Source organism: Periophthalmus magnuspinnatus, chromosome 3 (assembly GCF_009829125.3).
Source record: "Periophthalmus magnuspinnatus isolate fPerMag1 chromosome 3, fPerMag1.2.pri, whole genome shotgun sequence".
Classification (NCBI taxonomy): Eukaryota; Metazoa; Chordata; class Actinopteri; order Gobiiformes; family Gobiidae; genus Periophthalmus; species Periophthalmus magnuspinnatus.
In genome coordinates, this window is record NC_047128.1 from 15,815,613 (window position 1) to 15,832,534 (window position 16,922).

Below are 16,922 nucleotides of genomic sequence, written 5' to 3' on the forward strand. Positions count from 1 at the left end.
GTCAGAAGCGGAAGAGAGAGGGCTTTAGCTCCGAGGCTAAAAACAACCAAAAAACTGGCTCATATTTTCACTTTACCGCCTTTAACTTTATGTTAAATATCAGTTAGTTGCGCTAAAGACGTGACTCTAACACGCCCTGGAATTATACTTGTGTCAATGATCCCGTAATTTGATTATTTATATTTTAAACTCAAAGTGGCTCGGTAGGCGAGGCGCGGAAGTGACGCAAGAGAACAGCCTAAACCCGGAAACGTCTCGGGACGGAGCGGCGCACACCCGCAGAGCCCAGAGCCTCCTCTCCACAGAACTGACCTCACAGACCCTGTGCTGTTCCGGCGTTGTCCCGGGGTGACGCGGATCAGGCGGACATGGACGCCGGTCCCGGTTTGGACACGCACGGTTCGGATGCGGTTCTGCTCCTGGAGACGGTGAACTTCGCTGCAGAAAAACACAGGACCCAGCGGCGCAAAGACCCGGAGGCCACGCCGTACATCAACCACCCGATCGGTGCGTGTCTGCGGTAAATATATGTGGAGTAATAGTACAGTCTATGGTCTCTGCGCAGGGCTCAGGGGGGAAAGTGTGAAACTGCAGGAGGACAGGTCATTATTGATATAAATATGATTTGTTGTGACTGTTAAACAAAAACGTGAACGTGGGTATATGATTTAAGGTAGCAAAACAACCATTTATATAGATTATATTTCCAAGTTGCAGGCAAACAAGCAAGTAAGCGGTACAAGACCTCGTGCCTCTCCTGTGACTGGTGAAAACCATAGGTCAGGTCTACCTGCACTGATCACCTGTATCCCCTAAGCCCCCACAGACTAAACCAGACACAGAAAAGGTGCTTAAGCGTCACACCGCAACTAAACCGGTTCCACACAGGAATCTCAGATGGATCTGGTGCAGTCACCTGCTAATGTTATGACTGTATTATCAGCTCTGTGGTAACTAATGACAGCAAGACATATCATATAATTTAAAATAATCTGTTTCTGAAACTTTATAAATTAAATGAATAAAACATTTTGCCCAATGTCACGTTTTAAATGTGCTTTGTGGACAGCCATATTATGGATATTATTTAGCAGGTAGCACATAGTAAATTTTTGGTTTATGGGGTCTATGCATGGATGAGTCTGTGGGAAAAATTAATGGAAAATGTACTTTCGGAAGTGGAGCGGACTTTGAAGTGGGCGAGACTATGGATCTCCATACTGTATTTATTATTATGAATGTGTGTGTTTCAGAACCAATGTGTTTTCAATAATCACATGCGAATGCATGTATCTATTTTTGGAAGAAGTCTTAAAGGACACGACACTGTTACACTGTAAATGTTATGACTGTGCATGTACTGTATGTATGTTTATATGTTTTATTATGAATGTGGTTGTATTTCAGGCTTGGGTGGACTCTTCACTCTTGGTGTTGAATCCCTCTGTGTTTAATAGACTTCTGATGTTATGACTGTCTTATGTAATGTACTGCATTACATAATGTCAACTGATGTCAACATTCCCTGGGAGTGTGATGATAACTGTAGGCACTGCTCTGTCTGAAGATCTGTTACTCAAATTAGACTTTAATCTGATCTTTATTTTAACACAATCTGACCATAAAGAACTGAATAGCTGAATTACAACAGGTGACTTGTGCTGTTAAATCCTCTCAGATAACATTGCAGTCACAAGCTCAACTATCAATAGTCAACAGGTTTTCAGTTAGTCACCTTTGTGTTTAAAATCAAACACCTAAACAGAACCATGAACACTCGTATTCATTACAGGTTCCTGAAATGTGCTGTGTAAATACATTTTTTCAGAGTTTTCAGACTATCCTAAAACTTCTTTGACAGTGTTTGCTAATGTGTGCATTGTGTCTCCATGGTGAGTGCTGAACGTTCCTCCATAGAGACACAAGCAGAACACCCCAAGTGTGATGTCGCTGCAGAGGATCAAAATGTCATTAATGTGTGTGTGTGTTTCAGGTGTGGCGAGGATCCTGAGCCACGAGGCTGGAGTCACAGACGTCTGCATCCTCCAGGTTTGACCTTTCACCCTGACCTTGCACCCTGAGCCTTTACCCCTGACCCTTTGTTACAAGTATTGAAAATCAGATACTAATAGGCTCTGTGCACAACTGCATGCTAGCTACCTCACTGTGTCTCAAAGCCAACAGTCACTTTTATTAAAATTATCAAATTAATTCAAATAAAGACTACCCAATTATTTTTATATTATACATTTTTATTATTAGTTTGTGGTGTTATTTCAATATATTTTATGCCTCAAAATTGGCATCGCCATTAGTGTTGAGACACAAACATTTCTCTTTTGAAACACAGAAGTGTCCTCCGGTGAAGTATTCATTTTATTTCTGCCCCCTTTCTCCTCTCTCCTTTGACCTTTCTATACTCTGACTTTTGACCCTCTGACCTCCAGGCGGCTCTACTCCATGACACTCTGGAAGACACGGACACGTCCTTATCGGAGCTTCAGTCCCGATTTGGTCCCGTCGTGTCTGGAATTGTGTCCGAAGTCTCCGACGACAAATCTCTGTCCAAAGCTGAGAGAAAACGCCTCCAGGTGGAGCACGCGCTCCACTGCAGCCCTCAGGCCAAACTGGTCAAACTGGCTGATAAACTGTACAACCTCAGAGACCTACAGAGAGTCAGTCCTGTGGGTAAGAACCAAGACTAAACCAGATCCAAAACAGATGTAAACTAGGCTTAGCTCTTGCTTAGCCCTAGTTTAGTCCAAGTCTGAACCAGGACTAAAACCAGGACTAAAACCAGGACTAAAACCAGGACTAAAACCAGGACTAAAACCAGGACTAAAACCAGGACTAAAACCAGGACTAAAACCAGGACTAAAACCAGGACTAAAACCAGGACTAAAACCAGGACTAAAACCAGGACTAAAACCAGGACTAAAACCAGGACTAAAACCGAGCATTAGCGGTACTCGCAGCCTGGATAGAATAGCGTGTTAAGGAGAGCTGCCTTTGGTTGAGTGGGTATAGGGTTCCTTTTGTAGTGTTTGCAGTATCAGTATTTGCATTGTTTGTACTTGCAGGCTGGTCGGAGCAGCGCGTGCAGGAGTACTTTGTCTGGGCTCGTGATGTGGTGAAAGGTCTCAGAGGAACCAGTCCAGTCCTGGAACAGAAACTAGACCAGATCTTTACCCAACGAGGAGTCCACACATCAGACTGAAACCAGGTCTAGATTAGGACTAAACCAGGATTAAACCGAACTAAAGCAGGACTTCAACAAAATACAAAATAAAGCACCAACAAGGAGTCGACACATCAGATTGAAAATACAACACTACAAAATGAACCATCATCAAAAGCAAAGATACAAAATGGGGCTGAGTAGTTGATCTAGAGATGGTGGTTCAGTCACGTCTAACAGTCAGTGATATGGTCAGAGTTTTTGAATCGTCAATAAAATCATAGTTTTGAGCAGAGTTCAAAATTAAGGAGGTAAAATGCATTTATTTTTTATTTGTGTTACAGATTAAAAGTCTGTACTGTTTATGTTCATGAAATCATTTAAATTTTGGCTTTGAAAAGACTAAATAAAATAGAACTGAAAATTGAGATTGATCAATATGAGGAAAAAACATCTGGATTACGGTAATTTTTTTCACATATTGCCCAGTTCTAATAAAAAAATAAAATAAAATGAAAGGAGAAGGAGATGGGCTGAACTGTTTGCCCCCTCTGGTGTCTTTCTTGCTGCTGTGCTCAAATACAGAGATTTATATAAACACTGTATGTCTGTCATGACTGTTTTACATTTGAATAAAACCTTATTGTGTCTGAGCCAAATTATGGTCATATTTATGTATTTTTGTTTCCCTTTCTGCCAAGTATAGCGAAGAAACATGACATAAAATAAGATTTAATTTCAAGGGTAAAAGTAAAATGTTGATGTTTTTAACTCTGCAGTATGTAACTTTTTGTTACATGTGTGGATAAAAAGAAAAAAAAAACATGCGTCCTTACTCTGAGCAGGCTGGCATTTGCCTGGAGGACGGCTTTCTGCTTGTTTCCATGGAAATGTTCCTTTGGCATAATATTCCACAGTATGGAGAACATTCTGAAGTATGGTTTTAAGTTTCTATTTTCATGGAAAGATGCAGGTGACTACCACTTCGAGTAACTTTATTCTGGCCCTGAAAGTTTCCTAAGAAACACATTAGCTAAATTAACCTAATTAATTAATTATTAGTTATGCATTTGCTATAACTATACTAAATTTTACTGAGATATATATATATATATATATATATATATATATATATATATATATATATATATATATATATATATATATATATATAAATGTTATATTATTTTTTATTTTAACGGCGCGGAACAAAAGGTTGTTGAGAGACAGCTGTTTGTTTCTCACCGGACTGTTCCTCTTCTTGTCCGTGGAGCAAAGTGGCCTCGCTCACGGTGCTGCTGCTGTTTGTGTTTTATTTCAGGGGTTTTTTGTAACTTAGGAGGAGAAATGTCGGGGATAGACGCGCTCAACATGAAGCTGCCCGCCATCCAGTCCACGGCGGGAGCTGTGCCCGTGAGGAACGAGAAAGGTGCGCTTTAAAGGGCTTTAAACTGGCTTTTCACTGGACTGTGAGGGTTTACGAGCTAATGCTAAGAGGCTGCAGCTAGCGGCTAATACTAACAGGCTAGAGTTAACAGCTAATATAGAAGACCTCTCATTAAGTCTCCCCTTAAGCAGAAACGGGGCATAAATAATGTCCAGGAAATACACCCCAAAGCACTGACTGTTTGACAGATCTAATCGTGTCTGTGACGTGACATGACTAAACATAAGATTTTTACGATCCATCTCCCAATAGAAAATTCATCTCTGCTTGAAACTCCAAACTGCATCAGGGCCTTCAGTCACCTGTGCAATATTAAAAATTGTATATAAATATCTAATGTAGTCAATGTTGGGAAGTAACTGAATACATGTGCATAAATACGTATTCAGAATATACATTTTGAGTAACTGTATTCTGGTACAGTTACTCTTTAATTTAGTGGTATTCAGAGTACAGTTACTTTCCTAAAATCAAAGAAATACACTGCAGTACTTCATTACACGACTTAGGTTTAAAATTGGTCAGTATTGGGGATAAAACAAAATAATGCTTTGTGTTGGTGCAGGTGGGATTTTTTTTTTCCTTTTTTTTCCCTCCTAGTCTGTGATGAACAAATGCATAAAGCGGTGAACCAAGGATAAAGCAATTTTAATCCTATATTGTGTATTTACACCAAGTATCATCAGTTAAGTCATCACTATAATAAAAAAAACATATACACTTCTGATCAAAATTTTAAGACCAGTTGAAAAATTGCAAGAATTCACATTTTGCACTGTTGGATCTTAAGAAGGTTCTAAGTAGTGCTTCAAAATGCAAAAAGAAGAAATGGGAGTAAGACAAAAAAAATTGAGTAAGCAATTTATTGCAAACAACCATTAAACTGAAATAGGCTGTTCATCATCTGATCAAAAGTTTAAGACCACAGCGTTTAAAGCCCAAATCGTTGCAAAAATGTGGATCCAGTGTCATTTTCTGTCAGGTACACACACTGTCACGACCTCCTGATGGCAAACGCAAAAAGCTTTCTCTATTTGAACGTGGTTGGATTGTTGAGCTGCATTAGCAAGGCCTCTCGCAGCATGCCATTGCTGCTGAGGGTTGACATAGGAAGACAATTTAAACTTCTTAAGAGATCCTGACGGTTATGGGGGAAAAAAGTCAAGTGGTAGACCCAAAAAAATTTTGGAGGAGCTGTCCGTCAAGACACGGGACGATCCTCGGCCCAAATGAAGCTTGTCACTGGTGTCAATGGTCCCATAACCATTAGACATCTGCGAGAGAAGTGTTTTAAGAACAAAAAACGTCTTTAAAAACCTCATCTCCTTAAACAGCACAAAATTGCCTGTTTGGAGTTTGCACGAGAGTGCCAAACATGGGACATTGAAAGGTGGAAGAAAGTTTTATTCTCTCAGAAAAGATTTAGGTCGTTTTCACACCTAATAGTCCAGTAGACTCGGTTCGATTCGGGACCAAAATTGAAACATTGTTAACATTTTCAACTGGAGCAGTTTGCTTTCACACTGCTTTTTGTCAAACGAACCAAACCTTTTAACCTTGATGGTTCTGATAGTTTCCAACGTTACTGGCATGACAAGGAGATCCCACCTGAAATGTTTTCTACATGGTACAGTGGAGGGGGCACCATCATGATCTGGGGTTTTTGCTTTAATGGAACAATGGAGCTTCAGGTTGTGCAGAGGCGTCAAACGGCAGCTGGCTATGTGGAGATGTTGACGGGGGCATCCCTCATGACTGAAGGCCATCGTCTGTGTGGTAATGACCACAACAGGATAATGCTGCAGTTCACAGTGCCCGCCTGACAAAGGACTTCTTCCAGAGAAATAACAGCTCTCTTTTGAACCATCCTGCGTGTTCCACTGATCTAAATCAAATTGAGAACATTTGGGTTGGATGGCAAGGGAAGTTTACAAAAATGGACACCAGTTCCAGACAGTGGATGCCCTCTATCAAGTCATCTTCACTACTTGGAGCAACATTCCCACTAGCTTCCTGGAAACACTAGCATCAAGCATGCCGAAACGAATTTTTGACGTGATTAACAAGAATGGCGCAGCTACTCATTACTGAGTCCTTTTTTGAAAATTGTATTTCTGTTTTAGGAGGTTTTGGGGTTTTTTGAGATGTGGTCTTAAACTTTTGATCAGCCGATGAACAGCCGATTTCAGTTTAATGGTTGTTTGCAATAAATTGCTTACTCAAATTTCTTACTTCCATTTCCTCTTTTTGCAACAGTGCAAAATGTGAATTCTTGCAATTTTTCAAATGGTCTTGGAATTTTGATCAGGGGTGTGAAGAAGTAGGATAATACAGCTAATACAGCTACAACAAAGAAACTCAAAATAACTCAAAACCTGTTTTAGATTTAAAAGAAAAATATCCTTTTTTTTAAATATCCATTGCTTTGACCAACCACTGCTTTGCATTTCTTGACCCTGACGTGACACAACTGTGAAGTGAAAACCATTTCAGGAGACTTCATCAAGAAGCTCATTAAATCAGACCTATTCTGCAAACTGGACTTTTCAGGGCTCCTAATCATGTTATGACAAAAAATCGGCTTCTTGCTAATGTGTGGTGCAGCTATCCATAGGTGGGGCCGCATGCAGCGCTTTGTTGTGGTGATGTTTAGGGCAATGTCACCTCCCATTGGGCACCTAATTTTTCTAACCTTGAAGCTAGCGGCCTTTCTTTTATTAAGTTGTTTTAGATCAATGTTGTGTCCAAATTATAACATAATGATGCACAGGGGACATACATTATAACTTTAGAGCCGACATAAACACAGTAGGTCTGCTTTAAGAGAAGGCCAAGGTTTGGAGCACTGCCGACAAAGCAAAGTGTGGATACTTGGAGGACTTGAATATAAAATCTAAAAAATGTATTGCGTTATTTAACATTTTTTTCTTTGCTTTCCATATGTCTGCATTATATATTTGACATTTTGACATTGTGTGTTTAAAATGTATAAAGTTGTAAACATAAAGACAAGCACGTTAAATGAGGTGTGCCCAAACCATTGTCATGGTCTTGGTCATGTTTTTGTAGTGATCATAGTTTACTCCTGTTGCTCTGACCCCTGACCTCTAACTCTACAGGGGAGCTCTCCATGGAGAAGGTGAAGGTGAAGCGCTACATCTCCGGAAAACGTCCCGACTACGCCCCCATGGAGTCGTCTGACGAAGAGGACGAAGAGTTTCAGTTTGTGAAGAAGTCCCGAGAACAAGAACCAGAGATGGATGAGGCGGAGACTGAAGTGTCTGACCCTAGACTCAAGAGGCTCATGAACAGGAGCAGTGAGGACCAGGAGGAGAGGTAACGCCATATCCTGGCATACATCTCTGGACATGTCTAACCCGTTAGCTGCCGTGTTGCAAACAGGAAATGCGCATGAGTGCGCTTCCACTCCATCAACTTCAATTCACTTTCTATCAAAAAACCCGTGACTGCTCTCTCTCTAATTGCTGATGTCAGGCTCGTTATTCTGGCTTTAAAATGTTCGTATTGACCTACTCTACGTGATCCTGAGGTTTTTATTTTACTATTTTGTCCCCAAATCAAGATATGAACATTAGTAACAGACCAATCAGGCGCCTTCTTTCCCCAAGGTTGCTCCCACTAGCGTTAGCAACAAGTTGAATTGACAGTTTTGCTAAGCGCCTGCCCCCTGCTAACCAGTGGTGCAGGCAGGAATTGGGCGTTGCCTTCAACAGCCTTGCTCCTGTTTGGCTGTTTGGTTGCTATGTTGCCCGTGCTCGGAATTCCAAATATGGAACTAGGCTCCTGATAAGCCGCTATAACTGCTAGCCTCGATGAGTATGATTTAAAGTCGAATGATGTGGGTGACATCAAACTCCCTCAGAAACACTTGTATAGACAGTCTGTGCCTGATGCACATGCATGTCCACACACATGTCCAGGTGAAGAGTCTCTGTCCACACATATCTCTAAGTGTCTCTAACTCCCCTGTCGCTGCAGGTATCAAAGGCACAGAGCGATCGTGGAGCCTCAGGTGGTGGCTGAGAGCAGTGAGGATTCGGAAGAGGAGCCGGTTCCATCCAGAGCGAGGCTTCGGGAGCGAGAGGAGAGCAGTGAAGAAGAAGAGGAGGAGGAGGAGCTTGATGAAGAGGTTTGTGAAGGAATCCTCTGCTCTATTTAAAGCTCCTATATTACACAACATTGACTCTCATGAGCTTTAAGCCATGTAAGAATCCTGTTACCTCATCAAAAACATACCTGGAGTCGCTTTGTTTCATCCACACATGATTAATGTTTTATTATTAGTCTGTCTACATGTTCAAAGCTCAAAATGCACTGTTCCACCATGTGATGTCATGAAGTGGTAATTTTCAAGTTAAAGGCTATCTTTTACCTTTAGTTCAGTAGAGATGGTCAATTCAAGGGCTCAAATGATCCAAATGATTCTAGTGAAGATGTATGGAGTTTATAAACACAATGGAGCACTTCTTATTTTACCAAATGGCATCTCAAGGTGGAACAGTTTCTTCTGTTTGAGAGAAGAACTCAGCCTTATTAGGGTTTGTGAGTAAAGCATGTGTGAATGAAGCAAAACACAACTCCAGGTATTTTCATGACAAAGAAACAACATAACATAGAAAACAGCATAATATGAGCCCTTTAAAATCCATAACGAGGTCCACAAATGTATCTCAAGTTAAAGTAATAATCACAAATGAACACAAATAATAACAAAATGTATTTTAATTGGATATAAAATAATTTCTTACAGGTTTGTGTAACATACAGACATGTAGTTCTTCTATTTCCATTTTTACTCATTAGTCTGTTCAAAAGGGCACTCAAGAGAATGGGGAAGAGCAAAAAATATCAGCCTAGAATATCTGTATCGAGTAACGTTACCGTCTGATACCGATACAGAAACTGATATATTGCCCATTCTAAAATTATATGATTTGGGTAGCAAAATCAGTGTCAAGTATTAAGTAGATTATTTTATATGGAAATCTTGTTTGAAATTTTAGTATCGTGACATCGCTAGTCTATTCATGTTGTATTTGTCTTTTTGTGTTGTGTATACATTTGTAGGAGATTGAGCGGCGGCGGTCGATGATGCGGCAGCGGGCTCTGGACAGAAAGTTGGAGGAACAGGAAGTGATGGAGGTCGAGGAGGAAGGAAAATCCGACCAATCAGAGTCCGAGTCTGAGTACGAGGAGTACACCGACTCTGAGGATGAAGCTGAACCACGTCTGAAGCCTGTCTTCATCAGAAAGTGAGTCCTGACCTCTGACCTTTGTCCTGAACCCTGTCATATCCTGTACACATCTGTGGATATGGCTAACCCGCTAGCCGCAGCATTCCAAAAGGAAGTGAGCATGGGCACGATGTGGCTCTATCGACTCTGGCTCCTATTCACTTTCTACTGAAAAAACGTGGCCCCTCTCTCTTTAACTGCTGCTGTCAGACATGTCATTCTGACCATAAAATGCAGATTTTTAACCCGCTCTGCATGATCCTGGGGTTTTTATCACTATTTTGTCCCTAAATCAAGATATGACCATTTGATAACAGACCAATCAGGCGCCTTCTTCTCCAGGCTGTGTGGCTGACCTCTGACTTCTGTGTTTCAGGAAAGACAGAGTGACTGTGGCCGAGCGCGAGATGGAGGAGCAGCGTCAGAAAGAGGTGACACCTTATCCTATTCAACTGTCAGTTTTAGTGCCTGTTTTTGTCCCGGGTTCAACCCGGTCTTTGGTGTCTCTCTCAGGTGGAGTGGGAGCAGCGACGCCAGGGTCTAGGTTTAGTTCTGGTTTAGTCCTAGTTCTGACCCAGTCTCTGGTCTGTTCTCAGGTGGAGCAGGAGCAGAGGCGGTTGGTGGAGGAGAGGAGGAGGTACACATTGAAGATCGTAGAGGAGGAGGCTAAGCGAGAGTTTGAGGAGAACCGAAGGAACGTGGCAGCACTGGACGCTCTGGACACTGACCCCGAGAACGAGGAAGAGGAGTACGAAGCCTGGAAGCTACGGGAGCTCAAGAGGATCAAGAGGGACAGAGAGGCCAGGGAACAGTAAGTAACAACAGACTGAACTGGCACTAAACCAGGAGTAAACCAGAGCTGAAATGAGGACTGAAACGGAACTGAGGCCAGGACTGAAGTAGGACAAAAGCAGGATCAAGAGAGACTAGGGAACAGCAAGTGCTATAAACCACGACTAAACTATGATTAAACTATGACCAGAGAGCAGTGATGACTGAGCCATGACTGTGAGCCACGGCCACGAGAAGTGGGTACTAGTCTAAGACTGAGCCAGGACCAAGAGAGGACCGGGACTAGCGAGACCAGGGAGAAGTGAGTACTAAAGCAGGACTAAAACAGGACTAAACCAGGATTATTAAAGCAGGACTCTTTTTCACAGATGTAGCATGATCATTAGTCCTAGTTTAGACCTGGTTCAGACCCAGCTCTTGTCTTTCAAGATGGAGTGAGAGCTTTAGTCCTGGTCTAGTCCAGGTGCAGACCTGGTTAAATCCGATTCTTGTGATTCAGGATGGAGTGTGAGCAATAGTTCTGGTTTGTTCCTGGTCTAGACCTGGTTTATTTATGGTCTAGATGTGATTCTAACCCAGTTCTTGTCTTTCAGGATGGAGCGAGAGAAGGCGGAGGTGGACCGCTTCCATAGCATGACAGAGGAGGAGAGACGTGCTGAGCTCAGAGTTCAGGGCAAAACCGTCACCAACAAAGCTCCAAAAGGAAAGTCGAAGTTCCTCCAGAAGTACTACCACCGAGGAGCCTTCTATATGGTGAGTAGTACAAATACTGTGAATGCTCCTACTACTACTACTATACTTTTAGTACTACTACTGAGGAGCCTTCTATATGGTCAGTACTATTAATAATACGAATACTAAAATTAATATTAATTATAGTACTACTATTGTCGAGGAGCCTTCTATATAGTACTACAAATACTATGAATGCTACTACTACTACTATAACTATAGAAGTGAACAAAGGAAATGTGACATCTCCCACAGTGTACGGCTCCAAATAAAGTCAGTTGGGGTTAGCAGTTAAAGTGGCTAATCTGGAGCCCGATTGGTCTGTTAATAATGTTCATATTTTTATTTAGGGACAAAATAGTGAAATAAAAATCCCAGGGTCATGTAGAGCAGGTTAAAACCAACATTTTAAGGTCAGAATGACAAGTCTTACAGCAGCAGTTTACAGAGACAGGGGCCATGGTTTTTCAACAGGTTTGGAGCCAAATCATGCCCATGCTCACTTTCTGTTTGGAATGTCACGACTAGCAGGTTAGCTATGTCCAGAAATGTATACAGGCTACACTACTACCCCTACTTAGGGCTTAGGGGTTTGGGGGTTAGTGATGATGATGAGGATGATGTATTTGTTTCAGGATGAAGAGGACGAGGTTTATAAACGAGACTTCAATGCTCCCACTCTGGAAGACCACTTCGACAAGACCGTGCTGCCTAAAGTCATGCAGGTCAGGACCTCCTCTGTGTCTCTGTCTCCTCCTTTGCTCCTCTTTTGCACCCACACACAAAGCCTCCTCTGCTCCTTTTCTCCTTTTCTTTTCTCCACATATCTGACTTGTATCTGTTTTTTGCTTTGGCCATTCGGGGCATGCTAAATACGCTTACCTCTTCTCTCCTCCCCCTCTCCACACATCTAACTTGAACCTCTCTGTTTCAGGTTAAAAACTTTGGCCGCTCAGGGCGTACTAAATACACTCATCTCGTGGATCAGGACACAACGTCGTTTAACTCTGCCTGGTCTCAGCAGAGTTTACAGAGCATCAAGTTCCTCAAACAGAAAACACCTGGAGGCAAAGACAAGGAGCAGTTTGACCGACCATCTGTGAGCAAGAGAAAGGTCTAGACCAGGACCGAGACCAGGACCGAGACCAGGACCGAGACCAGGACCGAGACCAGGACCGAGACCAGGACCGAGACCAGGACCGAGACCAGGACCGAGACCGAAATGTGATTAAACCAGTGGAGTCCACAGTGTCCAGGTGACCTCTCAGACAAAGTCCCTCTGGAGCCTGGACTGGACCAGACCAGTTTAACTCAGAACTGTAAATAACAGGCTAAAATTATGTCTGCGTAAAAAGTTTCATAAAATGTGCATTTGTAGAATTTTTGTGTTGATCAAAACTTTTGTTTTTTGAATAAATACAGTTGATTTCCTGATATCTGTCTTGTCACCAAAGTTATTAAACCATCTAGAACTCGCAAGAGGTTACACACTGTGGCCTGTGGCTTTAATTCAGTCATAGCTTTGGGTTTAGATTTTATAATGGAACTATTCTTGAGCTGTGATTATGTCCAAAGTTTACTCCTCACAAATATAACACACACATCAGCTTAACCTAAACCCTAACTTTAAAAGTAGTAGTTAGAAAGCTTTTTTAAGCTTTCTAACATGTTATAACATTGTTCCCTCATCAACAACCTGCCAGAAGAGGTGTCATCCACACATGTTTGAATAACAGTCAGAGTTAGCAAGGTTGAGTTTGGGGCCCCTTATCTTATCCTGTGTTTTCCCCCATTGTTCTTCAGACACACACATCTCTCTTATTTAGGGAAGAGAGGAAACTTCAATTTATGATTTGTTTACATTTTTGTTTTTGTTGATTACAGCTTAAAGTAACAGGTCTACTCAGAAATCAGTTTAGTAAAATGAATAGCTTAATAATTATAAATTATCTGATTACTTTTTCTACAGAATTCAAAGTACTTTATAGAATAAGAAAGATATTAAAATCACAATACAGCAAATCAAAACATGAATAATCATCTTAAAATTAACATTAAAAGAGAAGAGTGCAGAATAGAAACCTTTTAGTCATATGCACAGTTACACCGAACTGTTTGAGCCTGGATTTAAACATTGTCTAAGTCGAGGCCTGTCTCACATCTTCAGGAAGTCTGTTCCAAGTTTTAGCTGCATAAAACTGAAACGCTGATTCCCCATGTTTAGTCCTGACTCTGGGCACCAGCAGGAGGCCAGTCCCTGAAGTCCTCAAGTGTGGTTGGAGAGATGGTTCATATGGCACTAACATGTAGGAGATGTATTTTGGTGCTGGTCCACGGAGAGACTTGTTCACAAGCAGAGCTGCTTTAAAGTCTATTCTCTGAGTCACAGTGCAGAGACCTGAGCACAGATGCACATGGCTAATTCGCATATTATCAAATCAAAATCAAATCAAACTTTATTTATATAGCACTTTTTCATACAAAAAAAAAGTAACACAAAGTGCTTTACAAAGCATTAAAATCAGTCCCACCCACCAAACCCACCCAGCCACCCGACAGCCCAACAACCCAACCCCAACACATCAATAATCATAACCAAACAACCCCCCACCCCAACACACACTCCCACCCCCAACCTCAACACATGTTAAAATAGCTCAGTTTCATTTAAAATATGTTTAAGTGGAACAGGCTGGATAAAGATGAACCAGATGAGAGAGCGCCACCAGAGGAACCATCTGCACCAGGAGCAGGGTCACCCACAGCCACAGGACACCAGCCCAGGGCCCAGAGAAGAGATGAGGTCAAGACCAAACCTCCAGGGCCCACGAGCCAGGGCCCAGCAGCCACAGCCAACCACAGCTCCCGGTGCAGAGGGCTCCTCAGAGGAAACACTGGCAAATCTAAAATGATTAAAAATAATAAAATAAGTCAAACCTAATAAATAAGTCAATAAATAATAAAATAAATAATCAATAAATAATAAAATAATCAATAAATAATAAAATATGTCAAAACTAAACAAGTAAATAAAACATAAGTAAAACATAAACAGACTAGCCAGCCTAAATAAGACTAAATAAATAGAGAAGTAAACTAAAATGATAAATACTAATCAAAAGCTATGCTAAAAAGATGGGTCTTGAGCCTGCTTTTAAAAACCTGAATGTTCTCTGCGGCCCTGAGGTCCTCCGGCAGACTGTTCCATAGACGGGGGCCATAAAACTGGAAAGAGGCCTCTCCATGCGTGTGTGTCCTGACTTTGGGAATGACTAGGAGCCTGCTGCCGGAGGAGCGCAGGGGCCGCGAGGGTTCATAGGATAAAAGCAGTTCTGTAAGATAAGAAGGCCCAAGACCATTAAGACATTAACATACATGAGATCTGTCTGAAGTTGAAACATTTTAAATGTACTTGTGCGTTTGCACCGTTCATTTCCCTTTCGGTCTCACTGAAGACAGAAGAGTCTGAGGAGAGCGTGCGTGTGCGCGTCAGTCCCGCGCTGCTCACAGTGCTACCGCTGCGCTTAAAGACGCACAGAGACAGCGGGGCAAGTCAGATCCAAATGAATGGGCTCAAATGTGTGATGAAAGTCCGGTGTAAGGCAGATTAAAAAGCAAACAGTACTTAGCCTGACCCAGAAATTAAGTATATTACGTAGCTTAAGAGATGTTTCAGTCTAGATTTATTTTTCACAGTGGGACTTTTCTGCGCAAGGTTCAGTCTATCTGACTCCGGTTATACGGAGAATTAATATGTGTGTTCAAATGTGTTCACTGCCCATTCACGCATCATGTTTGTCTCAGATCAGATTATGTGAACAGACTTTTTGATGAGTAGCTGTGTTCTGAAATAAAATAAAGCTTGAAGAGTACAGTAAAGACAGGTCTTTAGCCACCTCACCACACAGACATCCTCAAGCCTCTCAGAAGAGAAAACAAAGTCCAACTGGAATAGTCCAGTTGTTTGATGCCTGTCCATTTTGTAAACATCTTTGAAACTACGGCAGCAGCAGCAACAGAGCCCCTCCCACTCAGTGCGCACTCTGCCATTCTCTAACCTGAACGGCAGACTTTGACAGATAAAATGTATTTACCAGTAGATGGTTTGATGGTGTTTTCATATTTAAAAGTAAACTGCTATCATTTATTGTAAATATTGAGAGAATATCAAATGGGTTTGAGGTCTGAATTGGTGGCCCTGAAGGGCAATTTATCGGGGTATATCCAGGGTGGGGTGCTCTAGGCGGCCGCCTATGCCTAATGGTAGCGGTGCCCCCCGAGCCCTATTCGTGCTCGCCCTTTTACGGGCTCGCAGTACGAGCAGGTAAAAAGCTCCACCACAAGCCTACATCACCCATGGCAGCATGATAAAAACTGTACACTACAACTTAACAAACCTGATGTAATGTGCAATATTTTCATTGGTAGGATGCACGCTGATTGTGCTTTGATGTCACTCTGAAGGATGAGCAGGGACTAAAGGAAGAGGGGATTAGAGCAACAACAAAAAAGTGACACTTATTAAAACATGTTAATATGTTGTGTAGGGCGAATATAGCATTTTCAAAACAATAAAAGGTTAAAAGGTGATGTAAAATATGGTAGGCCTATATGTTAACAGTTAATACCCCATAGGAGTAAAATACTAAATCTGGCCATGTTGTTGATCTAATAACAAAGCATTTGCGCCACAGACCTGATGTTATCCCGTAAGTGACAAGTCCCCATGATGTGACTGTGTGCAGCGTTTAGTCCCCACACTGTGATGAATATATTCCCCCCCCCCCACCCCCACCCCCCCACACACACACTGATCCACACACACACCGATACCCACATACACTGATACACACATACACTGTTACGCACAAACACTGATACACACACACCCACCCCCACACACACGCACACACACACACTCGAAGGCCCCTCCATTTGAAAACCTCCCCATGACCGCGCCCGCCACTCCAGCGCGTGACAGAAACAGAACTGAACAGCTGAGAGGCCCGAGACTGGGCCAAGGGCAAACCTCCAGACACAATCGGGTGTAAACTAGGTCTATTAAACCATGACTAAACCAGGGCTAAACCAGGACTAATCCAGGTCTAAACCAGGTCCAAACAGGTCTAATAAACCAGGACTAAACCAGGTTTAAACCAGGTCTAATAAACCATGACTAAACCAGGACTAAACCAGGTCTAAACCATCACTAAACCAGGTATAAACTAGGACCAAACCAGGTTTAAATCAGGACTAAGTCAAGTATAAACTAGGACTAAACCAGGACGAAACCAGGTCTAAAACAACGACTAAACCAGGTCTAAACCAGGTCTAAACCAGGACTAAACCAGGTCGAATAAACCAGAACTAAACCAGGTCTAAACCAGAACTAAACCAGGTCTAAACCAGGTCTAAACCAGAACTAAACCAGGTCTAAACCAGGTCTAAACCAAGTCTAAACCAGTTCTAAACCAGCTCTAAACCAGGTTTAAACCAGGTATAAACCAGGTCTAAACCA

General features: G+C 42.0%; 3 protein-coding genes across 4 annotated transcripts in view; 2 read left to right on the forward strand and 1 right to left on the reverse strand.

Annotated features, from left to right (window-relative positions):
• Positions 1-2,509, reverse strand: part of LOC117386868 (V-type proton ATPase subunit d 1) — a 59,424-nt gene extending 56,915 nt beyond the window's left edge. The window contains exon 1 of the mRNA XM_055231618.1: positions 2,499-2,509. The gene's annotated coding sequence lies outside the window, so the exon portion shown is untranslated. The remainder of the gene's footprint in view (positions 1-2,498) is intronic.
• hddc3 (HD domain containing 3) lies at positions 256-3,837 on the forward strand. Of its 2 annotated transcripts, none has more exons than XM_055231644.1 (4): positions 256-507; positions 1,994-2,043; positions 2,442-2,688; positions 3,081-3,837. In XM_055231644.1, exons 1-4 carry the CDS (start codon positions 369-371, stop codon positions 3,215-3,217), a joined length of 573 nt encoding a protein of 190 aa, XP_055087619.1. In that variant the 5' UTR covers positions 256-368; the 3' UTR covers positions 3,218-3,837. The 2 variants fall into 2 exon arrangements, with proteins under 2 accessions (XP_055087619.1, XP_033840147.1); XM_033984256.2 differs by having other exon boundaries at positions 349-507; positions 1,994-2,049; positions 2,448-2,688.
• A 609-nt stretch (positions 3,838-4,446) lies between these two features.
• mfap1 (microfibril associated protein 1) lies at positions 4,447-12,833 on the forward strand. Its single transcript, XM_033988074.2, has 9 exons — positions 4,447-4,607; positions 7,745-7,961; positions 8,625-8,775; positions 9,714-9,898; positions 10,257-10,311; positions 10,477-10,691; positions 11,266-11,425; positions 12,040-12,129; positions 12,339-12,833. The coding sequence occupies exons 1-9, from the start codon at positions 4,526-4,528 to the stop codon at positions 12,522-12,524; spliced, it is 1,341 nt and encodes a 446-aa protein (XP_033843965.1). The 5' UTR covers positions 4,447-4,525; the 3' UTR covers positions 12,525-12,833.
• The last annotated feature ends 4,089 nt before the right edge of the window (positions 12,834-16,922 follow it).

Excerpts from the sequence above, each read along its gene's own strand:
- mfap1 (XM_033988074.2), top strand. The coding sequence starts at position 4,526 with ATGTCGGGGATAGACGCGCTCAACATGAAGCTGCCCGCCATCCAGTCC. Across the intron at positions 8,776-9,713 it reads AGGAGGAGCTTGATGAAGAG|GAGATTGAGCGGCGGCGGTC; the intron begins GTTTGTGAAGGA and ends ATACATTTGTAG. Across the intron at positions 10,312-10,476 it reads AGGAGCAGCGTCAGAAAGAG|GTGGAGCAGGAGCAGAGGCG; the intron begins GTGACACCTTAT and ends GTCTGTTCTCAG.
- hddc3 (XM_055231644.1), top strand. The coding sequence starts at position 369 with ATGGACGCCGGTCCCGGTTTGGACACGCACGGTTCGGATGCGGTTCTG. Across the intron at positions 508-1,993 it reads GTACATCAACCACCCGATCG|GTGTGGCGAGGATCCTGAGC; the intron begins GTGCGTGTCTGC and ends TGTGTGTTTCAG. Across the intron at positions 2,689-3,080 it reads ACAGAGAGTCAGTCCTGTGG|GCTGGTCGGAGCAGCGCGTG; the intron begins GTAAGAACCAAG and ends TTGTACTTGCAG.